This window comes from Syngnathus typhle, linkage group LG6 (genome assembly GCF_033458585.1).
Source record: "Syngnathus typhle isolate RoL2023-S1 ecotype Sweden linkage group LG6, RoL_Styp_1.0, whole genome shotgun sequence".
Lineage (NCBI taxonomy): Eukaryota > Metazoa > Chordata > Actinopteri > Syngnathiformes > Syngnathidae > Syngnathus > Syngnathus typhle.
The window spans coordinates 15,270,028-15,297,823 of NC_083743.1; the positions used below are offsets into that span (position 1 = coordinate 15,270,028).

The 27,796-nt window shown below is 39.7% G+C and overlaps 1 protein-coding gene across 4 annotated transcripts; it reads right to left on the minus strand.

Moving 5' to 3' along the window:
- Positions 1-1,426: 1,426 nt before the first annotated feature.
- On the minus strand, positions 1,427-26,094 carry ngef (neuronal guanine nucleotide exchange factor). Of its 4 annotated transcripts, XM_061280298.1 has the most exons (15): positions 25,511-26,094; positions 22,370-22,466; positions 20,308-20,610; positions 19,897-19,955; positions 18,253-18,491; positions 16,070-16,230; positions 15,489-15,641; positions 9,071-9,200; positions 8,904-8,978; positions 7,577-7,666; positions 6,250-6,413; positions 6,004-6,162; positions 3,461-3,540; positions 3,275-3,379; positions 1,427-3,198 (listed from the first exon to the last, which is right to left on the minus strand). In XM_061280298.1, exons 1-15 carry the CDS (start codon positions 25,722-25,724, stop codon positions 2,954-2,956), a joined length of 2,274 nt encoding a protein of 757 aa, XP_061136282.1. In that variant the 5' UTR covers positions 25,725-26,094; the 3' UTR covers positions 1,427-2,953. The 4 variants fall into 4 exon arrangements, with proteins under 4 accessions (XP_061136282.1, XP_061136285.1, XP_061136284.1 ...); XM_061280301.1 differs by lacking the exon at positions 22,370-22,466 and having other exon boundaries at positions 25,511-25,651; XM_061280300.1 differs by lacking the exons at positions 22,370-22,466; positions 25,511-26,094 and adding an exon at positions 22,194-22,342.
- Between the last annotated feature and the right edge of the window lie 1,702 nt (positions 26,095-27,796).

Consider the following 27,796-nt stretch of genomic DNA (forward strand, 5'->3'; position numbering starts at 1 on the left):
AGATCACCTAGAACAATGATTAGTGAATTTGGTAGAAGTTTCTCCATGTCTGTTACCTGGTCAGCCAGCATCTGCGTGGCTTCACTCGGGCGTGCGTGTGGTGGAATGTAAACAGCCGCCATGACAATCGAGGAGAACTCCCGTGGTGAATAGAACGGCCGGCAGTTTATGAAAAGTGTTTCTAGGAGAGGGCTGCAAAACTCTTTCAACACCGTGACTTCAGTACACCAACGTTCATTAATGTAGAAACAGACACCACCTCCCTTTGATTTTCCGGAGAGCTCCGCGCTGCGATCTGCTCGCACTAGCTTGAACCCGGCTAGCTCCACGGCGTGGTGGGGGGTTCGTTCGCTAAGCCACGTTTCCACAAAGCACAGCGCGGCGGATCCGCTGAAGTCCGTGTTCCTTGAAGTGAGGAGCAGCAGTTCATCCATCTTGTTCGCCAGGGAGCGGACATTCGCCAGATGAATTGACGGTAGGGCAGAACGGAACCCTTTCTGCCTCAGCCTTACGAGTGCGCCGGCTCGCTTACCGCGCCGCCGTCGTCGCGCTAGCTTGTGCGCTAGCTTGTACAGCACCGCCGCTCCGGCTAGAATCTCCGACAAACAGTCTGAATCGGAGAGAACAGGAGAGAAAGTACCAGAAGAAGTCTGCCCGATGTTTAACAGAGCTTCTCTGGTAAAAGTGATCCGGGATGAGCAGCAAAGGACACAGAAAACACACAAAATAAGACAAATAAACAGAGAGCGACTCACCGTGGCTGCCATCCGCGGCGCCATCATAATGATTGTCACATGCACGCACGGAGCGCGGTGGTGCGTTTATGGGCAGTCGGAGAAATCAACGCCAACAAAAAATATTACATCCAGCCTAGTTAAGACCATACCAAAGACTATAAAAATGGGACCCATTGCCTCCCTGCGTGTGTGACGATTATTGGGACTTAAAAAAAAAAAAAAATTAAAAAAATTCATAAAAATTGGGTGCGTGTTATACATGGGTACAGGCTTTTTTCCAGCATCAGCATGCCATTTTTAGGGTGCGTATTATACATGGGGGCGCACTATACACGGAAAAAAACGGTATTGTGTGTGTAATACACTTTTACTACCCTAATGAATATCTGCAAAAGCTGTGCACATTAATCGAAAGACAACAGTAGAATTTCTACAAACTGTTGATTTACAATCGTAATAGGTCTGGATCGATATCGAAAGTAAGTAACATACACAAAATACACATCATACAATCATGAGGACATTTTTACCTCATTTTAAGCTATCTTCTTTATCCATACCAGTTTATGTTTAAAGCAAAACACGAGTTTAAAGACGAAAACGCTATTAACGCGTCCCTTTTTTTTTCTTTTTTTAGTTCTTTTTCCCACAATGATATACATATATTTTAAAAAAAGGAATTGTTCTCGTTTTCATTTGAATGTCTTCATTTATGTACACAGATAGAAACATACAGGTTTTACAATCATGCTGTTCCACACTACATCTATACACATTTACAACCTAAATGTAATAAAACCAGAATTTACCATCTGTGTATTTGTGTGCATAGGAATGTTTTAGGTCTAGGATTTTGGTAAATTTTCATCCCAGAGAGACATTTTGGGAAGACTAACCAAGCTGTGGTCAGTGAGTCGTAAATCCAAAATACATTTTGCTGACTTACTCTTTTCAATAGTCATGCAGACAGACATTTGGGTAATCATTGATGCTTTTCATAACATTTGCTATGCATTTTTATGATGAAATGAAGGAACACAATCAAATGGTTAAACCCCGCCCACGCATCTGAGGGACATTTACAGTAACTTCACAATAAATTAACTACAACAAAACTTTCCCCCTCAAACAAGTTATTTATCAAATATAGATCCTTCATTTATTACACACCACATTAAGGGCAACAACACCCTTCATTGCACATTTATAAGCCATGCATCACTTGAGTCATTTTGATGAGTTTGTGATCACTTAGACCCTTTTACGTTGCCTGTAAAAGATTGCATCGAGATAGAATGAGGGTGGACAAAATCATCTTGGCAATTTTCTACATTTGGAGGTAGTATCAGAGCCATAACAGAAGTCCACCGCACAATAAGTGATGCAGCCAACCCAAATGAACACAGTGTTCGGCATCTAGAGAGGCAGCCTAATAATACTGACACTCTCTCCTTTACTCTCACAAACGTCCTCTCTTGGAAACAACCAGGGGCGCCACCACTGGGTGGCTTCAGCCCTCTGCAAGCCACCCCACAGCCACTCAAGCCAACCCAAATGAACACAGTGTTCGGCATCTAGAGAGCCAGCCTAATAATACTGACACTCTCTCCTTTACTCTCACAAACGTCCTATCTTGGAAACAACCAGGGGTGCCACCAGGGGGTGGCTTCAGCCCTCTACAAGCCACTCACCAGAATAGAATGCATAAGCATCAGTTATGCTTTTTACACCAAATGTCAATTTCACACACTTAAACTTTATTCACCATTTATTCGCTACATAATACAACTTCAATTGTTGTGGAACTATGTTGTTATGAGTCTGTGCATGTGAGAGCAATAGTAATAGTAATACAACACAACATACTAAAGCATATCGTTAGGCATTTCCTAATGTTTTTCTGCTAGTTTTCTACTGGCCATTTTACTAAAAACGTAATGACAGGGGCAAGGTTGCCATTGGGAATTTTTTGAAAATGTATGGATTTTCCTACACAGCCAGTAGCACGAGTGCACATTTATTGGTTTCTACATAAAAAAAAGCAATGGTGGATCGTGCCAGCTCTTCTGTTATAGCTCTGATGCATCATTTGTGCGCAATCTGTAAAAAAGGGGCTACTGACAGCAAGAAAGTGAAGCTTGAAAGTCATCTGCCCATAATTCAAGATCTCTAGGACTCAATGCTTCTGCACATGCATCTTCTTCAAGTGCTCTGCTTTACTTCCTTCCCATGGGATCATTCCATAAACTGAAGAGGTTGGAGACTTTCGGCATGGGTCTTCCTGCTCTTAAGCCAATCTTTGTTCTACTTTGCAAGGCTCCACCAGCCTCTTGAGCATGATGAACCTTGAATGCCTCTCTCAAATTCTGAGCTCGAACTTCCGGACTCTGGATCTCCTCCACAAGTCGACTTGGGAACCATCCTCTTTCGCCATCGTGGAGCCTTTCCCCCATCATCCAGCCTGGAAGCAACCCATAAAGATGCACAATGACTATTTGTAACTGAAATGCTTTTGAAGGCGATGCAAAGCCACGTACCATCATCTGTCCTCTCCAAGAGATTCAAAACGTCGGCCATCTCAATAGAGAGTTCATCTGACTCCTGAGAGGAGTAGGACTGAATACACTGCACCTGCAAAGAGTCTAAAATCCCAACAAATGGGATGCATTAATAGCATCATATTTGCATGTTACTGTAACCGATTAAGTCATTTGATATCTCACCTGATTGGTGTGCACTGGTCGACATAAAACGAGTGCGTGGGTTGGGAGTCAGCGCACTCATCCATCGAAGCTTATCACTCCTGTTCACAGGATTCCATTGATTAGCAACGACTCCAGACTTTACTTGATACTTAGTTGCAAATAGTTAACAGCTAGCGTAGTGGTAAGAAGGTCAAACCATGGGCTTGAATGTTATAATGATTTGGGGCATTTAATGATACATTGGAAGTGTTCTTGTCCTGGATGTGGTTGCGGGGGATCCGTGACCTATTTTAGCTGATTTTGGATGACAGGTGGTACACTCTTGATTTTAATTTCAACATAAGGTGGACATTGTGTTGAATGTCCCACCAGACCTAGAAGCTGCATTTTCATGCAGTAAAACCACTTAAATCGAGACCAAGCCAGAACAACTGTGATTAGTGAAAAACCTGAACATTAAGAAACACAGAAGGTGTCGCCTAGAGTGCCACGCCTCTTGTACATAGAGTTCAAGAGGTAAAACTACTTGAGACGCTGCACCCCAGAAGAATAAGAAAAAATGTCGACAAACTCGTTGGTAATTAAGTTTGGTTTCCAAAAGGATTTCTTTTGTAAGTATGCACTCTGCAACATGCAAATTGGCACAACGTCCAACGTCTGGAAACTAAAAAGAATCATAAAGACATGCAAGATAACTGTTAAATGAACCACACTGGCAAACTTAAAACCAGAGCACCCCAATCCAAGACAATGAGCAAAAATAAGCAATATCTTTTTGTTGCAAATCTTAAGAACTAACAGTGATTTAATATTACAGCAAACGAAGCTTGCATAGCATGTTAAAAAGCAAGCTAACACAAAAACAAAAAATCAACACGCCAGGTATTAGTCATGCCCCAAGGTGTTAATAGTTACTTTACACCAGAAAATGGGGCGAGCTTTAGATGGGACCAATTTCTATGTTGGTGCTTTAGCTGCAGAAAGTTGATCATTTGGCTCAACAACTGAAAGCTAACACTGCGCTAACTGGTACAAAGTCAACAACGCTAAATTAATATAGTTCATCAAATTTCTTTAAGAACAAATATTGCTTAAAAAAACAAAACATTTTCTAAGACAATAGAAACTCAATAAAGGTATTGTTAAAGACTCCTTAAGAGCAGGTAATAGAAAGTTGACTGCTTTATTCCAAGCAAAGTGAATACATATGGACTACTGCATGATGTGTTTCTCTACAATTTGACGCTTGTGTGCACTAAGCACAAACTTGTTTGTTGGTGTACTTGTTTTTGTTGCAAATGTAATGTAAAATGTAAAGGATACTGGTGATTTTGATTTTTTTTATGTATACACTTTGGTCTTAACCCCCAAAGTCTTGGTCTCGGTTGGTGAAAGAATATCGATACATGACTTGCACAGTATATCTAAATACAATACAAATTTGTCATGGTATCAATACTACAGCGCAAGCTGTTCCGCCAACCAGGCAGACAGTCTTCACTGCGGTTCTTCTGGTTTATTTTGGTTATTTATTTTGCATTTATTTGCATGAAGTGAAAAAGTTATTATCTTTTTTTTTTTTTTTTGATGCATTTGATGCATTTGTTTGGAAATTTGGTTCCTCTCTCTTCATCATGCTGTGCATTTTAGTGTACTGAAGCTCATTCCTATTCCATGCATCTGGCACACCAGAGAATTTGGTGTCTATAAGAAGACTAAAATGTAGTGCCTGCTGGAAGCAGTTCTAAGTATTGGTGAAGGGAGTCTAAGGAACCTTTGGTGAATCTGATAGCAGTGCAGGCGGACAGATTCTGACCTCTGCTGACATGTTCAATTAGGATGGAAAGCAGTCTCCAATTTATTATTATTATTATCATGTTTATCACGGATTGTTAAAATAATCCCACTACCAGCAGTAAATCTATGGTGAAGAGCATTAGGTGAATATTTAAGGCCATGTATGATCCAAGTGCAATGTGGTCTCTAAGTACCCACTTCACAGATCTGTGACTTCCCTATAGTCTACTTGATATCACTCGCGTGGAAAAGTCGACTGGAAGTTCCCTATAGACATACTTAGATACTTTGCACTTTGCAAGATGTTGCAGGACTCAAGTAAAACAAAGTCTACTTCCTTCATGTCAATTCAAGCATGACTAGCATAGAAAAGGAATGAGAGAAGTCACTTCAATTGTCGGCAAGACAAGTTGGCTGTGTTCATGGCCACAATGGCGCAAACCGTCCTTAAAATGCGGCATGCTGGTCTGGCTTGTTAAAATACCAAAACTCAGTCTAGCCCGCTCTTGTGCTGCTCTAATTGTACACCGACTGCCTCGCGCCAAACTTGCACTGTAAAAGTAAAACATTGGTTTATAAAAGTAAGAATCAATGGTTATTTACTATAGATGGAGTTTTAGAGTTTGCATTCAAAACTATTGTAAATTTGGTATTAAATATGCAGTTAATGTCAACGAATTGGGGCAGAATATCAAAAGATGTAGGAATACTGCATCCATGTGAAAATAGCAGGGATTTTTACAACATGGGAAACAAAACCTTACATGCTTGCGGTCTTGAGCATGTAGTTGACGGCACGGTCCTCTTGGTTCTCCATCAATTTAAGATTAAAGACATAGGCCAGCATCTGGCCTTGGTCATCCTGATCTTCAGTCCTCAGCATAGCCCGTGTGCAGGAGTCAAGAACCTGAAACTTGTCCCCACTGGAAAGAAATTGCCATTTTGTTCAGGAGTGACTGACTCTTGTCCAGGAGTGTCTTTCATGTAACAATGATTTAACGGATGCTTACCTCGAGCTGCGCTTGGTGACCAGCAGCAGGTTGTTGAACAGGAACAAGAAGACGGGCTGGTAAAGCTTACGGCTTCGCAATGTCCTGGTGCTCTTGGGTCCCGCCATGAGCTGCACCTCACCCTTCTTGAGCAGCCACCGGGAGTGGGAGATGATGGGCACAGACTACAGATGAAGAAAACAAGGTTTATGATATACAGTATATGACTCTGCAAAGCAGGCCTACATCACAGCATCACGGATGAGTTTGCACCCACTGGAGAGTAATCATACAGTGTGACTCAATTTGCATTGAAGAGAGTTTATTTGCATGTGTACATGCAGACACACTGTGTTTACATGCAGCGGTATTCCAAAGATTCTCTGGGAATTCAGAGCATTATTCTTTGAAAGCTACATGATGGAGATCGGAGAATGAATGATATATTTATCGATATTAGCTGTTTTCATGAAACACTAAATGCTGTTCAGTGTCGGAGTTAAGGCGTATTAACCTGGGGTCCTTGGTGTCTTACCAAAAGCCATCAGTCTTGAACTTAGGTTTTAAATTGTACAGTGATAAATGTAAATGTGTAAATGATTTGTACTCTTTGGCAATTATTTCGATGATCTAAACATTTACATTACGAGCAAAGCTCTAAGTAAAGAGAAACTACTTCTTTCTTAGACTTTGGAAAGACAAAATGCAGATAAACCCAAGGCCTGAATATTATGATACAGAAAGAATATACGGAGCTGACGTTCTGAATCTCTAATGATTCCCTTGACAAGCAGAATGACATACTAACGGTCTTTATTCTCATAAAAAGACAGTCGTATGCCTCACTCACTGTATCACAATCCATAAAACATCTTATAGACGTACAAGTCCTTGCAATCCTCTCCTTGTTTTGCATGCTGGATATGTTTCAACAGCCACACTTTTTATTGCTTTACAACAGTCACTCCCTCTGCTTCTACAGTTTCCATCTCTTCACAAATGTCACTGTTATTCCAGCTCCTTTTTTCATAACAAAAAAAGAGTGACACACAACACTTCACAGATAATTTATCTAGCTTTTCCACTTCCCACATACTTGCTTGTTTTTACATTCCGATAACACTCGTGTAAGGTTAACCAAAGACTGTAAATTGCCCCCAAGTGTGATTAAGAGAGTGTGAACAGTTGTCCGTCTCTACGTGCAAACAAACAAACGTGCCGGTCGCCCAAAGTCAGCTAGTTTACTCGTAAACTGGGCAAGCGGTAGAAAATGCATGAAAGGCTAAGGAGTGAAATTAGTGCAATAAACAACAGAGAAATGCCAAACGATAGGTATAGTACAGTTTACCTTGGATTTAAACTCCAATGTCTTTTCAATGCTGATAAGCTCCTCTGTGCGACTCATTTTGCGGACACCCTCGTTACAATCTTTCACAATCTGAAACACACACACAAAAAGTAAATATTCTGGATCAATTAAAAAAAGTCATTCTTTTCGTATTGTTTCTAGTTAATGATGCCTTGTTGCGATTAAATTGCACTTTGTAAATGCTCAGAGACAATCATTATTGTTTGTCACAAGTTTTACGTATGATGTTTGGTACTGATGTCACATAGTCGCAATAAAAAAAATAAAACGTTAATTACTCTATAATGTATTGTATTATTAGGGATACAATAATATATTATTTATAAAATTAAAGGAAAAATTGTAGACAGAAAAGCAATTTAAGCTAGGATGTCATGGCATTTCTCTCATTCTATTCTTCTCATAGCCATAAGGGCATTTTAGCAGAGTAAATGGGAACTGCAATGATGTGATTTCCTGTCATAATTTAACAACACAATATTGTGAATCAGAATGTAACAATATTCCTTATAACTTGAGTTCAATAATTGCAGGTCAAGAGTCATTAGAATTCATTACATTTTGGAAGTACCTTGCTTAAAAATATCGTTTCAATCACAAAATCAATTCCATCGAGATGCCAGCATGGAGAGTTATGATATGCTGTGAAGTAATATCAATATTACTGCAGAATGTTGAGTATATAAACTATATAATGCATTACAATCACAATCTTGACTTTTTTTTTTTTTTTTACACAGGGTGTTATCCAGGCGGCTCGGTGGCGCACTTGGTTAGCACGTCCGCCTCACAGTTAGGAGGGTGCGGGTTCGATTCCACCTCCGGCCCTCCCTGTGTGGAGTTTGCATGTTCTCCCCGGGCCCGCGTGGGTTTTCTCCGGGCACTCCGGTTTCCTCCCACATCCCAAAAACATGCTTGGTAGGCCGATTGAACACTCCAAATTGTCCCTAGGTGTGAGTGCGAGTGCAAATGGTTGTTTGTCTCTGTGTGCCCTGCGATTGGCTGGCAACCGGTTCAGGGTGTCCCCTGCCTACTGCCCGATGACGGCTGGGATAGGCTCCAGCACGCCCGCGACCCCAGTGGGGACTAAGCGGTACAGAAAATGGATGGATGGATGGATGGATGTTATCCAGTCTACGTAAACTTTACATCACATCACTTTATGTTTAAGTGAGAACATTTGACAGGCTTGGGCCACACATTTATAAATAAATCAATAAGCCCCTGATAATGTGACACTAATGTCGTCATTCATTCAATGACTTTGTAAACAGATACTGGTGTCATTGCAAATATTAATGTTTACCTTCTCCAGTTGCTGGTGAGCTTTAATGGCACTTGCTTCCCTCTCAGAGTTTTCTTCTGAATTTTTCAGGATATTCTGTGCGAGAAACGACAGTTAGCAAAAAAAAAAAAAGAACAGTGATATTTTTAAAGCTATGTCTGCGAGTCAAATCAGTAAAGCCTACTCACTTGAACGAGTAATTTGAGTCTTGTGATCCTCTGGAACGGAAGAATGAGGAACGATGTAAAGGACAGCCCTCTGACACATGAATATTTCTCCAATACTGCCATCGTCTCTCGGAATGCCTGGTTCCCCTCTCTGGAGAGACACAAATGTTCATGGTACCACATGCTTGACAAAAAGGTCTCTGAGTAATTCACAACATTGCTACATTTCCTCCAGTAGGAAAAAGGCAGTTTGTGTACTCAGCTGCAGAAAATATAATTTGCTAATTTGAGTGATGCATACATTTGAGAGGAATTCTCATGAGACGCGACAAGATTTATCAATCAAACTAGCAAAAAACCAATGAGGTACATGAGTACAAATTTACAAGACAACAACAACAATAATAAGAATGATAAAAATGATCATAAAAATAACAGTTCCCTCTGCTGTCAGACTTTACAACATGGGTGGCACCTGATAAAATAGATGTGTTTCATCTCTCTACTAGCAAGCAACACTTGTGTTTGTCCTTGTCTGTTATTTACCCTTTTTTGAAAATTTGGCACGTGTTTTATTCTTGCACTCGTATTATTCTTGCACTCATAACCAGCTCAGTGGCCTAGTGGTAGAGTGTCCGCCCGGAGACTGGAAGGTTGTGGGTTCAAACCCCGGCCGGGTCATACCAAAGACTATAAAAATGGGACCCATTGCCTCCCTGCTTGGCACTCAGCATTAAGGGTTGGAATTGGGGGGTTAGATCACCAACTGATTCCCGAGCGCGGCACTGCTGCTGCTCACTGCTCCCCTCTCCCCCAGGGGATGGATTAAAATCACACGGGGATGGGTTAAATGCAGAGGACAAATTTCACCACACCCAGGTGTGTGTGTGACGATCATTGGGACTTTAATCTTTAATCTTTAATATGCGCTGCTGTGACAAGTAAATTTCCCCGCTGTGGGATAAATAAAGTTCAATCAATCAATCAACCAATCAATCAATCAATCAATCAATCAATCAATCAATCAATCAATCAATACAGCAGCAATAATAATAAATAATAATAAATAATAATAATAATACAAGTTCAAAATAACTTGAAAGTCTTGCAACAAAATAATGACCCAAAACAAACACTTATAAACACCTACGAATTTTTTTGAAGTGGCCCTTTTTGAGCTTTGATGTAAATTCTATTGAACATATGTGGAAGCAGCAGAAATATGGAGTATGGAGGAAGAATTTGTCAAACCCGGGGCATTTGGGGTGATTGTTTTTTTTGGGGAATATTGGTGGAAAACACCTGCTGAGAAATGCACAACTCTGAAAGAAATTTATAGAATTCATTTGATTCCAGAATGTGCCTCAGATGTTTGTGGGGAGAAAAATATTAGGTAAAGGATACAATGATTTTGGTCAGGCCTTTTTTATGAGTTTGTTTTTAAAAATAATTCTGTTGAGTAACATTTCAAAAACAATGTTGATTTCCTTTTTTATTTCTTTCATTAACGTTGGTCCACCAACAATTTTGTCCACATTCTATGCAAGAGTATGAGCTTTGTGCTGATTAAGAAACGAGCTGATATGTCTATTTATCACTCTTTACACAGCAAGACCAAATTCAAGTTTGTTTTGTTTTTCATATGTAGTATCTCCTTTTAGCTAAGACTGCCCTCGCTCTGAGTCACTGTAGCACAGAGAAGTTTTCTATGTTGATTTCACTGCTGAGTTACACGTCACACAGCTGCAACGTCACACTCCTTATCCAGCTTGTGCAGCAATCTCATATATTGATCTAACAGTGGTGTCACACCCATTACGGAAAATCGACGTATATCAGGGTGCAGCATTATGGGTGTATCACTCGGTGGTAATGTGACTACTGTAATTAGTATTAGTAATTACAGCTAGCTAATGGCACCACCTGTGACTGTATTTTATTTTTTGGCGTCTATAAAAGGAAAGACGCTTGTTCAATGGATGATGCACATGGCAACACACTGCTACCATACGTCATCATTCATCCCCACATACAACTACACTAAACTCTCTCTCTCTCTCTCTCTCTCTCTCTCTCTCTCTCTCTCTCTCTCTCTCTCTCTCTCTCTCTCTCTCTCTCTCTCTCTCTCTTTCTCTCTCTCTCTCTCTCTCTCTCTCTCTCTCTCACACACATCGTTTTTTTTTATCATTGATAAACACCCACATAGTTATTCATTCTTCCGCATTTATGGTATCAAGGGAGCAAGGTTCAATGTGTTTCCGTACAATCTGTTGTGTACAATCTTTCCCCAAGCTCCAGTTTCACTGCGTGAGGTCAGACACACCTGTCAGGTAGGTGCGCCTTTGACTTTAAAAGCCGGCTCTTCCAGACCACTCCCTTTCTCTATTTCCCCTTTGCTGTTCAGCCTTATGACTAAATCATCTGTGCAATGTGTCTTTAGTTTGCTTTGTTTTGCCTCCGTTCCCTGTGAATGAATGTATAAAAGTACTCAACTGATTAGCAAATACTGATACAGTCGATTTTAAACTGCACATACAATACAAGAGTAATTTCCCCATTGTGGAGACGCCATAGTGACACCAAAACAAACTACACTCCATTCAGATCCACTGAATATTTACTAAACGTCACTCGCTGTGAAACCTTGTTTTTCCAGTTAAGAAAAAAGGACACAGCCATTGCTCATGGCTCTTTGGCTCTCATACCTTCAGCCAGGTTTTATGTTATAGTAGGAGATTCGTATCTTTCCACTCACATACAAACATTACGTAAACAGCTGTCTCTACAAACACAATGACAGGTTATTTTTGACTGACAGATATAGACAGCTATTAAGTTGACTACATTTTATTATTATTGTAGTTCTATGTTGAACTACAGTGCTAAATATATTGTAAAGGGAATAATCATTTTACAATATTGGTCAAATTTTTTAAACGTCTGAATTAAAACTGCGGTTTTCAACCACCGGATCAGACCAAAAGAAGCCATGCAAACCTAGGCCATAACATTAGCTAGTATATTGAGTGTTTCATAAGAACATTCCTGCACCACAGACAGACAAACAGACAGACATACAGACTTGATTGATTGATCTACAAAACTTCAAAGTGAGGACAAATGAACCTGTGCTCATTATGGCGACTATATACTATAAAATCTTTGTGAGAAATACCGGCAAACTAATTTCAACACCCTGCCAAGTACAGTACATCAAAGAGAAGGGACGAGGCAATTAAGAAGAGTTAAAGACATTGGAGAAGACGGTATTTCAACAAGCAATATTGGTTTGATTTATTAACACTACTGTAGCAAAATGTATCATAAACTACCAGTACAAACAAGACAGAAAGCACAAAGTTTGCTTTTAATGATGATCCTGAGTACACTGTGCTGGTATCGGTTTCAGTGAAAACTGTCAGTCAGCCTGAATACTTTAGTACAAGACAGTGGTTCATCTCTTTCACAGGCTGATAAAACGGACACACTTGACTATGTGCTATGTATCAAGATGGAACTCCTGACACGTTAAAAGGTGGAATCCCACTTTTCCAACTCAATGATATACTGTAAATGCATCTATCTATCTATCTATCTATCTATCTATCTATCTATCTATCTATCTATCTATCTATCTATCTATCTATCTATCTATCTATCTATCTATCTATCTATCTATCTATCTATCTATCTATCTATCTATCTATCTATCTATCTATCTATCTATCTATCTATCTATCTATCTATCTATCTATCTATCTATCTATCTATCTATCTATCTATCTATCTATCTATCTATCTATCTATCTATCTATCTATCTATCTATCTATCTATCTATCTATCTATCTATCTATCTATCTATCTATCTATCTATCTATCTATCTATCTATCTATCTATCTATCTATCTATTCTACAGATCCTGTTTAGGATTGCAAGGAATTTGCCTATCCTGGGATGGGTAGTTGGGTACAGCATAAATTAGTTATTGATTAGGACAAGACTTAAGCCAGATGCATTAAGTCACCCATGTGAATTATTGCTCAACCAATGACTGATTTTGACTGATGCCATTTACATCAATCTACTATGGTATATAATAGAACTCGGGTTTTGCACGTCAGAGCTAAGTCTTGTGTGGTGCGTGGGAACATCTCACTAGCTCTTTTGTGTGCTGGATAAGAAGCAATGCACAGTGCACTTCCAAATTCACAGGCAACCACACCCTTCACAGTTGTCATTATGAAAAACAAAGCTGCTCTTATTAAGACAAATATGACTCCTGTTTCACTCACACACTCAATGATTTTTATTGATTTATTTTTTGCAAGTCACATTTGAATTATGCAACCCCAATCTAATTTTATCAAGAACTTGGTGTTTTTCTCTGTGATTATATCCCTGGAGCTGTTTCAATTGGTTAATCAAAAATAAAATAAAAACTCCTCACTGGCATAAAGAGGGATGGTTTACTGAGATCAATGTACATTTCAGAACCAAAATGATGCAGGTATATTCACAATCTAATTGTCGGGGGGGATAAACCCCTTGAGCCTCTGGCTGACCTGAAGTTACAATGGTGTGCCTTTATGTGAAAAGGTAATTATACACTGTGAACCGCAGACCCCATGAAATGTAGACCTCTATTTTTTTAAGCTGATACTTTCTGAATCAGGGCGGCACGGTAGTTAGCACGTCCGCCTCACAGTTCAGAGGTGCAGTGTTCAATTCTGGCTCAGTCCTTCCCGAGTGGAGTTTGCATGTTCTACTCCGGTTTCTTCCCACATTCCAAAGACATGCATGGTAGGCCGATTGACCAGTTCAAATTGTCTGTAGGTGCGGTTGTGAGTCTGACTGATTGTCTATCTATATGTGCCCTTGCGATTGTCTGGTGACCAGTTCGGCGTGTACCCCACCTACCGCGACAAGACTGCTGGGATAGGCTCCAGCACACCCGCCAATCATTCCCACGGCGCGAACGCTCATTTCTACCAACAAAAAAAAAACTCCACCCATGTGCACAGCAAAACCGCCCTTTGCAGTAGAGTTGGGCTGGGCACGGAAATACGTAGATTGACTTGTGAACTCCAAGTTAATTAGTTCACTGACGCTGACAGGCAGCTACAGTATGCGTAAATACTTTATACTAATTGTGTCAAACTGGGAGGGCTGGCAGTTAATGATTTACTGTAATTTACTTTATATGCTGTTCCATCCTCTCTGAAACATTTTCATATTCACTGGAACAGCAACTGCTCTAAAAAAATAAAATAAAACCGACCAAACTGGAACAGTTGTGATCTCAGGTATTTAAAGTGGAGTAGAGTGATAGGAGTAAAAGACTCAAAGAGGACAATAAATCATTATCGTGACTACTGGATGTGCATTTAATTGTTCCAAAACAATTTGGGAGGATTAGTATCATGGCAACATAAAGAGACGAAAATGCAGGGAATTAGATAAATCAGACCTCCTCCAACTGTGGATAAATTCCACATATCTGCCAAAGCCACTGAAGTATAAAAGGGACAGATCAGCTATGTCCAGTCAATGCAATTAAACAGATCAGATACACTCCCACCTCAACATAATAACACAAATAATCACATTAAAATACACCATCTTTAAATCTAAAATGCAGTGAAAGTATTTATCATTAAATATGGTACATTACTGGCATAAAGAGCAATACATAAAACAAAAATAATTGAAAACGAGGGTCAGTGAAGTGACACTTAGGGCAACTATTATACTACATGTCATGTTTAATATTTCTATTACTGCTCATCATCGTTTTTCTCTGTGTTGTTGCCACCCAGCGTTAACACCTGTTTAGTAAAAATTATTCATAGATACTAAATTGGAATTGGTGAATGGCCTACACTTCTACAGCACTTTGCTACCTTTGAGGTACTCAAAGCTCTTTAAAACTGTCTCCTCATTCTTCTACTGCTGACGCAGCATCAGGAGCAACTGGGGGTTCAGCATGTTATTCAAGGACACATTGACATGGTCATAAACACTGAGAATCCATCGCACAACTTTCAGACGGCCAGTCTACCACTTGAGCCATGCCGTCAACAACCAATTGGCCAATTGAAATTGTATTTTAAAAAACAATACCCCATATACACATCTACTGGATCAATACCGTGTATATAATAAAATGTCAATTAATGCCCAGCCCCAGGGAGAGTATGTATCCAAAATAGCATCCACAACTACAAGTTGTTTTTCAATCAATATGATTATTGTGGTTTGAGGGACAAAATAAAACAAACTTTTTTCACAGGTGCAATTTAGAACACCGACTGTCACTGAAAGTGTTGCAGTGATAAGGGTCAATTTTCATTCTTATCAAAAGGAATGGCCTATTGATACCGAAAGGACAATAATAGAGAATGCAACAGATAACTAAGAATAGTGAAATGAATACTCACAAAATTCGCCTGTAGTTCTTCTCCTGGTACACCTGGTTAATGACATACTTGGTGAAGACACTGAAATGCTGAACAGCATGGCTATAAACAATGTCACACACATCCGAAATCAAAATGGACTTCTCGATTCGGTGTTCGAGATCCATTAGGAACCTGAGAACATAAGAAGATTTGAATGAGTCATTATGATTACTGAGGAAAAGTCTGTTTGTTGGAATGGATTACATAGGAGGGAAACAAATAGGAATTTGGGTTAAGCCAGTGCTTCTCAAATAGTGGGGCGCGCCCCCCTTGGGGGGCGCGGTGCTATTCCTGGGGGGGCGCGTGTGACCCTGGGGAACAGGCTTTTTTTTTGGCAGTACTAAAATAAAGTGTAATTGCGCGTTTACTACAGCAGGGGGCAGTGGCGCTCTCATTGTTACTTCTGTCACGTTTGCGACAGTGCAACATTTTACGACTTACAAGACAAGTTAGGATAGTCACGGTGGGGAGGGGGGGCGCGAATAGTTTTCTTCTTGCTAGGGGGGGGGCGTAACAGAAAATAATTGAGAAGCACTGGGTTAAGCAAAGCGTCATCCTACCGTTCACTGGCTTTCATGACTTCTTCGATGTTGGAGAAAAGAAAGTGCATATCAGATTGGCTGAGGTTGTTTATTAAAGAAGGGTTACGTAGGAAGTGAGTTTCGAGAATCTCCAAACTTTTGTAGTACGATGCCTCCGAAGTAATGAGCTCAAACATGGCCTAGACAGAAAAGAAATGCCATACCGTCATATTGTGACCTAGCCATAACACAAAAACAAGAGTTGCTCTTTCAAAATTGTATATTGGTAGATAAAGACAGGTTCATCAAAATTAAGTACCGGTATTGTGTTAAGTCCATACTAAACAAACAAACAAACAAGCAAAAAATCCATCCATCCATCCATCCATCTTCCGCTTATCCGGGGTCGGGTCACGGGGGCAGCAGCTTTAGGAGGGACTCCGAGACTTCCCTCTCCCCAGCACCTTCGTCCAGCTCATCCTGGGGGATTCCAAGCCGTTCCCAGGCCAGCTGAGATACAAAGTCTCTCCAGCGCATCCTGGATCGTCCACGGAGTCTCCTGACGGTGGGACATGCCCGGAACACCTCCACAGGGAGGGGTCCAGGAGGCATCCTGGTGAGATGCCCGAGCCACCTCATCTGGCTCCTCTCAACGTGGAGGAGCAGCGGCTCTACTCCTAGTCTCTCCCGGATGACCGTGCTTCTCACCCTATCTCTAAGGGAGAGCCCGGACACCCTGCGGAGGAAACTCATTTCGGCCGCTTGTATCCGGGATCTTGTTCTTTCGGTCACGACTCATAGCTCGTGACCAAAGGTGAGGGTAGGAGCGTAGATCGACCTATAAATTGATTGATTGGGCGGATCTCATCCATCCCTGGGGCCTTCCCCCCGAGGACAACAATGGAGGTACGGAACATGGTCGACTCCGACTCAATGTCCCCCGCCTCCTCGGGGACATGGGGAAAGCTCTCCCGGAGGTGGGAGTTGAAGCTCCGCCTGACAGGGGATTCTGCCAGACGCTCCCAGCAGATCCTCACAGTACGTTTTGGCTTGCCAGGTCGGACCAACATCTTCCCCCACCATCGGAGCCAACCCACCACCAGGTGGTGATCAGATGACACGACTACAAAGTCGATCATCAAACTGCGGCCTAGGGTGTCCTGGTGCCAAGTACACACATGGACACCCTTATGTTTGAACATGGTGTTCATTATTGATAATCCGTGTCGAGCACAGAAGTCCAATAATAGAACACCACTCGGGTTCAGATCGGGAGGGCCATTCCTCCCAATCACGCCCTTCCAGGTCTCACTGTCATTGCCCACGTGAGCATTGAAGTCACCCAGTAGAACGATGGAGTCCTCGGAAGAAGCGCTCTTCAGCACTTCTTCCAAAGGCTCCAAAAAGGGTGGGTACTCTGAGCTGCCGTTTGGTGCATAGACACAAACAACAGTCAGGACCCGTCCCCCCACCCGAACGCTGAGGGAGGCTACCCTCTTGTTCACCGGGATAAACCCCAATGTACAGGCTCCCTGCTGGGGGGCAATAAGTATACCCACACCTGCTCAACTCCTCTCAACGTGGGCAACTCTAGAGTGGAAGAGAGTCCAGCCCCTCTCGAGAGGGCTTGTACCAGAACCAAAACTTTGTGTGGAGGCAAGTCCGAATATGTCTTGTTGGAACTTTTCTGCCTCGCACACCAGCTCGGGCTCCTTTCCAGCCAGATAGGTGACATTCCATGTCCCTCGAGCCAGCTTCTGCAGCCGGGGATCGGACCGCCAAGGTCCTCACCTTTGGCCGCCGCCCAGCTCACTCTGCACCTGACCCCTTTGGCCCCTCCCACAGGTGGTGAGCCCATGGGAAGGAGGACCCACGTTTTCTCTTCGGGCTGTGCCCGGCCGGGCACCATGGGCAAAGGCCCGGCCACCAGATGCTCGCCTTTGAGCCCCACCTCCAGGCCTGGCTCCAGAGGAGAGCCTCTGTGATCCACGTCTGGGCGAGGGAAAACGAGGTCCATTTATTGTACTCATCACAAGGGGTTAAAAAAACAAAACAAAAAACATACAAACCAAAAAATACATATGTATCAAAAATTATATTTTGTGCGTTAACCAAAAAACAAGAATCACAAAAGAAACGCCTGTGTAAAACAACATAAAATGGGGGAAAATAGCTGTGCCTTTCATCACAGTCATCCCAATTGAAAAATAATTTTTGATCACCTCTTGCATTATAACTTCTTTTTGTGGCAACTGGTTGAGTAGTCCACTGGCCTGCACCACTTCCAGGTTCTGCCACAAGCTTAGCGCACGGGCATCGTTCCTCAGCTGCAGCTGTAACACTGGTGCAGGAGAGACATTGGACTTTGCCAACATGGTGGAAGGAGTTCGATGCTCACGCTGGCGCCTTTGCTCAATCTCCTGCATTTTGGATGTATCTCGGTATTCCTGATACAAGAAGCCTGGAAGACAAAATAATACATGACATTAACTTAACCTTTTTCAGTGATGGGACATTGACCATCAATTTTAAACATAGCATTACGAAAGTCAATTATGAGTGAAGCACATATCTAGTCCAACTCTACTGTATATAACATAACTATAATATAATATAACCCATAATATCATAATAATGCAACTCTATTTATCTGCTTTGGTCTAGAGTCTAGTCTAGTCTAGACAGGGGTGTCAAACTCATTTTTTTCGTGGGCCGGATTGTATTCATAGCTTCTTTCGGAGGGCCATCATGACTGTCAACTCAAATGTATGAGCAGCTCATATTATATACAGTAAAAGCTACAAAACAGACTGACCAATAACTTGTTTCAAATCAGACGAGTAAAAACTGGTCAAATATTAAAAAAAAAAAGAAAAAATTAAAAGTGAAGACAATTTGCTATTTTAGTAATGACACGAATTTGATGCACAATTTGTCTTCGCGGCCACATAAAATGATGTAGTGGGCCGTATCTGGCCCCCGGGCCTTGAGTTTGACACCTGTAGTCTAGACCCTAGTGCCCAATGACAAGTGTGAAACAGCCAAGGAGACAGTATAAAAACAGAAAGGCTAATGAATGGAACTGAAATGTTCTATGATAATAATAATAATAATAATAATAATAATAATAATAATAATAATAATAATAATAATAATAATAATAATAATAATAATAATAATAATATTTATTAATAATAATAATAATATTATTATAGAACATTACAATAATAATGGTGATGACAATAATAATAATAATTATTATTATTATTATTACTACCATTATTTTTGTTTGTAAACATAAAGGGGTGTCAGACAATGGCTTTGTACTAATGGGTAGATGCACTACTTTTGTCCATTCAATGTAGGAGTTGAAGAAGCTTTTAGAAGCTTTAGAAGTTTTTAGGTGGGTTTGATGTTCACTGATAAGAACAGACATTTTTTCCCAGAGTAAATTGACTGTGTGTATATCAAAACGTGATGTGGCTAGAAACAACAGGAGTGGGTTGCATAATCTACCCTATACTGCAGATTGGTTTGGTGGGCGTCAAACTGGATTGCAAGTTACATAAGAGTGACAAAATATGCAGCTGAAAAATGCATAGGGTGGTTATGCATGCATGTGTAAACAACAATAAGGCACTGTCATTCTACAGTCATTAAAATAAAATGCATGCATTATTTAACCTGAAACATGCATTTAAGATAAATGGTTAAATGGACCATTAACCCAGGGGCAGTAGTTCTACATCTAGACTAGCTCTACTATTATTAACAAGTATAACAAGTCAATTAAGAGTGTAGTTTGTGGCATTCCTAGAGGGGATGACAGTTGGAGAACGCGGCTGTAAAGTGATTAGTGCTCTCACCGATGTTTTTAAAAATGTTGAGGATCATTGGGTTAGAGTAAGCTCCATTGTTCAGCAGCCTGGAAAGAAAGAAAAGCAGACAGATGATTGTTAAGACAAGCATGCAAGCAGGTGAAAGATTATATTCCCGTGTCAGTGAATGTATGAATTTAAATAAGGTGACAGGACAAGTTGTTATGTCATAGCGCAGACACCATAATTTGTGTTTTCCTGGACATTCACTCTCAAGCAGCACAATATAACATTGTTTAATAAACTGAATTTTCAGATACGATGGACATTGGGGAAATCTGTATGTTTGGTCATTATTTTCTTTGCGTGCTGTTTTTTAGATTATTTAGTTGTAGCAGAAACCCCACAAGCTTGAATTATTTGCCCATATCCGGTGCTGTTAGTGTAATTTGGTCAAACCTGTGGTTATAGTTGTCCCGGTCTGTTCCCTCGGGGCTCGGCACTCCCGAACTCATGGTACTTCCAATGTCGCGTACGGTGCAGGCTGCAGTCGTTTGCTCAGACAGCTTTTTAATGTCCCCACTAAGAATGGTGTGAGTCCGGTATGAGATTGAGTCGGATGTTAAAGCACTGTTGTGGTGGTAGGAGGTAGCAGATATGTCCACACTCCCTCCTCCCACACTTCCCCTTTCCTTATTCACAGCATCCTTATACAAAGAATAATATCTGCTGCTGGCCTCTCCATTGCTTGGCAACACAGATCTGGAATGAGGAAGATGTGGTGAAAATCAGAGACAAACATTTCATAACACAAAAGCCATTTTAGAGTAATAACTATCCAAGTCATCCTTGGAGAAGAAATTCCAACGCAAAGTGTGATCGCTATCTGTATATTTGTTGGTTTGTTTTCATGGACGTGCTAGAAGTCTAGCCATATATACACAACTGATTGTTGGAATTTCACCTCTTTACACTATAACCATAATGTGTCACTGATTGTAGGGTGTGAACACATCAACATTTTTCTTGATTCATTATTTTCCTTATTGATCAGCCAAAAACCACAGCCTGAGCTGATATTACTGTACAGATAAAAACAATCGAAGCAAAGCATTACATGAGAAAACATTTTAGCATTTTTTAGCATGACGTTTTGAAAACTGTACGTTTCAACCAATAGTGTAGTGAAGGGTTACGAAGAGAAGCTGCAAAATTCATATGGAACAATATATGTAGATCTGTCTATTCAACAATTTATATACTGCTGTGCAAAGGAATTGAAGACTGAAAAGGTTGCCGGTGAGCTGGACCCCCAATCACACTTGAGTATGGGTGACAGTTGAAGTACTCTAAACCTTGGACTAGATGGTTGGTAAACACCACCTTTTAAACGTACAATTACACTACAATGATTTGAGAGTTTAGCATAAGCATGTACTAATCTATGGATATATACTGTATTTTTTAAATTATGTGCTCACTCAGTGACCTAAAACAAAACTGAAAGGCAGAAAGCGTCACAAACAGGTTCAATTTAAAGTAGCAGCAGTAGCAAAGCCGCAAGCAGGTCTGCTTACGACAAGACAATTTGTTTGTACATAATACAGTTAGAATAACTGACCATCCTGTTGAGCTAATTCCCAATATCCACAATTCCAAGTGACACTTTTTAGTTATCTATCTATCTATCTATCTATCTATCTATCTATCTATCTATCTATCTATCTATCTATCTATCTATCTATCTATCTATCTATCTATCTATCTATCTATCTATCTATCTATCTATCTATCTATCTATCTATCTATCTATCTATCTATCTATCTATCTATCTATCTATCTATCTATCTATCTATCTATCTATCTATCTATCTATCTATCTATCTATCTATCTATCTATCTATCTATCTATCTATCTATCTATCTATCTATCTATCTATCTATCTATCTATCTATCTATCTATCTATCTATCTATCTATCTATCTATCTATCTATCTATCTATATTTCTTTTTAGTTATTCTATATCTAGATAGTTTCCACTCCTTTGGAATCTTTATGATATTTTAAAGGAATGTGTGCTCACATACATGACTAGAAGGCACTTGTCAACAAATATTTCTCAAAGAACATGGGGTATGTGATTGGTAATTAAATACGAGTCATAACAAGGAGGTGATTTTACATTATTGTTACCACACTATTTTTTTTACAAATATACTAGTACAGCTATGTAGTATACAACATTTAACATTTACTGTTTAAATAAAAAGTTACACATGTCAATGGAAAATGAACTACTTACACTGATTTTTGGCTCATCTGATTAAGAAAAATTTACTCACAATTTGCGGACCTCTCACATCGTGTCCGATATACTGTAAAACTGAAAATGCCAAACTAAGTTTGTTTTAGTGACAATCTAATGGCCCTCACTGCGTGTCTACCAGCATTGTTTCAACATGCAACATGCACATTTGTTTTGGTATTGGTTTTGATAGTCAAGGTGAAGTCAACTCACCGACCAGCCGCAGATAGTTCCGGTGATTTATGGGGTGATGGAGTATTAGAATAAGAGTTTGGTGATGTGGTGTTGTTCACTCCAGATCTGGAAGAACCTTTTGTAAAGGGTCAAAGTTCCACATGGTTTGGAAAGAGAGAGAGAGGGAGAAAAAGCTTATTACTGAAATGAAGCACAATAACAGAATGTAACTTATTTTTTATATTGGCACTGAACACTGTTAACAGTGTTAATAATGATAATACATTTTATTTATAAGGCGCCTTTCAAGGCACTCAAGGTCGCCGTACAGACATAAAATACTGTTAAGAGGATCCATGAAGACACTGGGTAGCTTTCTAGATGGCTAGTTAAATGTGAGTTATGAGGATGTATGATGGATTGATTATTCAGGCAATAAAGAATGATGAATAAGTTAGAATCTTGGATTTAATGGACAGCTGACTCAAAGATTACCCAGGTGATGGAAAGGGAAAAGCTTTCAGGAGGAACAGATTTGTTCACACTCCAAAACATGCAGTTTCATACAGGGATGGGGAAGGTGGGCCAAAAAAACAAAACACCAGCATTCTCTAACTTGCTGTCGGACAGGGCAATTTGCCACCACTATGGCATAGAATGCAGCAGCCCGTCTCAGACACGCATCAGCAAATTACATCCTTCTGTCGGCACCAGAAGTGAGGCTCATTTTAAGACGTTTTAAACTCAGAAACAGAAAAACACCATCTATGTATTAAAACAAGTAAAATCTTGTAATCGATTCTTAACTGGAAGTCAATGAAACTGGAGCAATGTGCTCATATCTGTGTTTGCTAGCATTCTTGCTAGACCAATTTGTACAAATGATTTTGAGTGCTTGATTTGTTAAAGCGAAAAAAAAGAGCATTCAAGAAATTTTAAAAACTACAGATGAATAAATGAACCATATTTTCAGTCTCTGGCGGCTTCCTTGATCACCCTTATTCACTGATTCACCTCCTTTAAATGCTTGCTTTGTTTCTTACATGATAAAATGCCGTAGAGGAAATATTAGTTAAAAAGTACGTCTAAGTTTCTGTCAAAAAAATTACCGTCATGAGAATAAAATTGGGGGGGGAGAAGCATGACAAGAATATAGTATTTGCAGCTGTATGAGAACATTCATTCATCTGTTCATCCATTCATGCATGCATTCATCCATTCATGCATGCATTCATTCATGCATTTATTTATTTACACTGTATTATATGACAGACTGAGCCTCACATTTGCCAGGATTTGGCAACAACCGGAAGGAAAATCTCCCTCTAAGGATGATACCTTGAACAGAACCCAGAACCCAGGCTTTGTTGGGCAACTGTCTGCTTTGGCCAGTTGGACTGAGCGAGTGAGACAGAGTAGAGGGACAGAGGGAAGATAAAGAAAACAGGATAGAGGGGTTGAGCCACCGGGGGAAGGACGAGAAAACTATGGATATAACAACAGTCCTAACAACAACAGTAAGCCAGAATATTATTAGAGCTGAATCACAATATTAACAACCGAATGACAACATTGTCTCACTAATGTAAAGACCATATCTAAAAACAGTACTAAGTCTGTCACTACATGTATTATTATAAAAGTTTGTATTTATTATTTTCAGTTTGGCCCTCATATTCCTTTGTACTAAAACATTAGGGCGTTAAATAGCAGCAGAATGGAGACACTCCCTGGAAATTAGCATCAAAAATATGCATGAACCTGTTAGTGATTCGTCATCAGTGCATAACATGTAGAGTGAAAAACATACAATCAATAGCTTCTTTGCTGTCCAAGAAAACATTTTCTCATTGCATCAAAAAGTCAAATTTAAGTGTGGGAAAACGTTCTTGTCGCCACCCAAGCAGCAAAATGTACCAAATACAATTTGGTATTTTGGGTTTATTTTCGAGTGAAAGTTGACTTCACTGAAAAGTGATTTGATCAACAGCGCTTCCACTTTTCTGTACTTGTGTGCAAAATCAACAAGCTTATCAAGAGATCTGACAATGCATTTTGACAGGCCTCGTTGCTTTTTATGACTTGTACTGCCTTTTTAATACATGCCTGTCTTGTTATGTATTTAATACCCTATAACCCTTTGGAGGTTTGTTCTATGCTGGGCAAAGTCCAAGCCCAAACACTTTGGTGCGGCTCAGTGAAAATGTTTAAGACCTGTTCAAAATAATAGCTTCTTTACACAGTAAAATAGTAAAAAAAATAAGCATTTGCATCATTTAAATTGATAGTTGTTTAGGGTCGGTTCAATTCAATTTAAACATTTACTCCTAATTATTTTTACTTTTTATGACGAGATCGTATGTTGACACGTAACAATTAGGTATTAGTCAGACAACTGTGTTATTTTAACCCAACAGGTTACTCAGGTTGCCCTCACAGATTTACTACACTACAGGAGAATACGTGGCAAACCCTGTTCTTCATTTAGTAGTTGTCAATTTCACAGTGATACAGCGCGACACAACATGGCGTCTTAGTTGAAACCTTAAGTAGCGTATGGAGAGTGTAATGTCTCTAACAGAAGGATGTTCGTTTCTACAATAGGAATAGGACATTCACTTTAAAGAGACTAAATTTGACTTGTTTTTCAAACAGTTGCTGATGAAGGAACAGCTGGTCAACATAAACAAGTGTAACTATATCTATGTCCGCAGGTGTATCTATGTGTATCTATGTCAGCAGTATGTGTGTGTTTTGCATGTGGATGAAAAGCTGTGTTTCGGAAAATATCCTCATTTGTGGGGATATGGACGTAGTCTAATTTCAAGGATGTGCAAACAAAACGATAGAACTAAAGAAGAAATTGTAACTTAAAGCTTGTTTCGCTACACATTTGAATGTTCTTCTGTTTTAATACAACCATTTGCACTTACCAAACAGTAAACTATGCTAACATTTTCTGAAACCTTGTACTTGTATGTTGCATTAAATCAAAGAGAAAAACATATTGAATTGCTCGTGGACTACTTGTGGCGTCTCGGGAATCATTGGTGGTCCCATGGACCACACTTTGAGAAACACTGGCTGACATGTTTGACATAATGTATTGTGTCCATTAGGTACAAGTTCAACATTGAGTATAAACATCCTAGATAACTAGATGATTTGATGTTTTCTTACTTTCTGAGTTTTCAGAGGCAGCCATTCTCTTCCTCCTCATTGAACGGTAAAAGCGAGAGTTTCTGCGAATAGGTTCTCTGCTCAGGCCCACCCTGGATTCATCATCGTCGTCATCATAGTCCTCCTCATGGAGCACCACAGGGGTGGGATGCTTGTCAGGGCTTTCCTGGGATTTTGTCCCCCACTTGCCCCGAAACAGAGCAGCCACAGACATGCTGGATGTATCAGAGATCTCGATTTCAAGTGTGCTAAGAAAATTCAGTAAGACTTGGAGCAAACTGTCTGAAAGTAATCCATCCTACTCAGCCAGAATCCAGAAGAAAATCCATCCTGAGAAATGACTGGCTTCAGTGATTATGTTCATTTAAAAAATACAAATAAATCCAAAACAGGAGCGATGAATGGTAGTGTAACCAACAAAACAAAAAGGTCAATGTTGCTTAGGTCCTCTTCATTCTGTCCTGTTGTTAGCTACGCTGGCAGCCAGTGGGAGCAGAGTGCTTTGCTTATTTCTACCTAAGCTGTAATTATTGCATTTATGACTCGCTCTCCCTCTCCTGCTCTTTGTCCCTCCTCTGTTTGGCTCCGTCTCTCTCGCTACACCACCCTGTAACGCGCTGACATTCCTAAACTCAACCTGGCCTGCCTGCCTGCCCGCCTGCTTCTGTGCCTTAAAATGCACTCTGTTGCCGAACCAGAAAAAAGAACCACTGGCAGATTACAGTGTAATGTGGCTCTCCATTTTAGATTCTCCTCTCCGCCTTAAGCAAAGTTAAATTATATATCAAAAGCAGAGAAAGAAATGACTAAAATAACTATGCTAGCCAGTACTGAAAGTGATTTACCATGTGTGTGAAAGTGTGTGCTAAGAACTGCGAGTAATGTTCTTGATCCAGTTGAGCCAGGGCCCCATACACATTTTTTTTTTCTGGTCAGCTGACATTAAGAGTTTAAAGTTCACTTTTGCCTTTTTATTAAGCCTGCATGTGTCGCTATTTAACCATGCCGTGTCCTGTCCCACTCTAGCCTTACTGCAAATTGAGGTTTTTCATCTTGTTGTTTTTAATTAGGTTTAGATCAAATTTAGAACCATACAAAAATGTGTGGTCAAGTCATTTGAACGTGTGAAACAGGTAATTTAAAATTTGGGTTTAAAATGTGTGTATGCTTTCATTATAAGCAATTAATTAGCTTGTTAACACCAGTTATAGGGTGAAAACAAATGACTACCTCAGAAATGTAATTTCTTAAGCAGAAGGATGCACTAATTTGCTAGATGTTAGTCATTGAAGCTCATGGTGACTACATATTATACCTTTACAGGTTAACTAAAGAGTCTGGTTTGAACTAGAGATTGCAGGGAGGAAATTTTACTGTCAGACTTTTATGACTCTAAGTTACAACTCTTTATGACTGATTAACAAAGACTTCAAAATATCTGTATTAGCACATTTAGAAATGATTAAGGATGCTCATATTGTATAAACATAAATTGGTATCATAGTTTGAATGTGATTGGTTAATTTTGAAAAAGCCACAATGACACTTTCAAGAGGGTGTGCACACTTCTGCAAACAATTATCTCGGATATTTTCAATATCTTTAGGAGCTTTAAATCATTCTAATTGAGGTGTACAGTTTACATACAGCTCGCATTAATGGTGGAAAATGTTTTGAAATTATCTTCATCCCATTTTTTAATTTACAAAAATTATTTGAAAAGAAATGTGTAGAGTTTATATACAGAGATGGGTTGAGATCGATAGTGAGATTAGAGTGATAAATTGATTGACACAACGTTTTTTAATGAAGAAATCGGACGTGATACAAATTGAAATATACCATGTATTAGGGCTAGGGTTATGGTTAGGGTTAGATCAAAAAGAGTAACTGAGAGGTCACCTCAGGGAAGATACAGGGATCTTGATTGTTCTCTAGTGGTGATTCTTGGTATATATTTTGATTTTTTTTTGTTTGTTTGTTTGTTTGGTCGTACCGACTAGCGTTTCCACATGATATGGCGCGAAAAGGGATATCCGAGGTCTTAGGTTAGTCAAGTAAGACCCAAGAATATCGAAAGTAAAAAGACAACAGCAAAAAAAAAGGTTTGAACAGAAAGATATACGATCTCGTTTTTATCATATTAATACCCCCAAAGGCAGGCGAATAAATAAATAAATAAATAAATAAATAAATAAATAAATAAATAAATAAATAAATAAATAAATAAATAAATAAATAAATAAATAAATAAATAAATAAATAAATAAATAAATAAATAAATAT

Bases quoted from the DNA above. Each gene is read 5' to 3' on its own strand.
- ngef (XM_061280298.1), bottom strand. From the start codon at position 25,724: ATGTCTGTGGCTGCTCTGTTTCGGGGCAAGTGGGGGACAAAATCCCAG. The intron at 20,611-22,369 runs GTGAGTTGACTT...TCCTCATTCCAG, and splicing joins GAACTATCTGCGGCTGGTCG to ATCTGTGTTGCCAAGCAATG. The intron at 16,231-18,252 runs GTGATCAAAAAT...TTTTCTGTCTAG, and splicing joins AAGAAGTTATAATGCAAGAG to GCCATGTTTGAGCTCATTAC.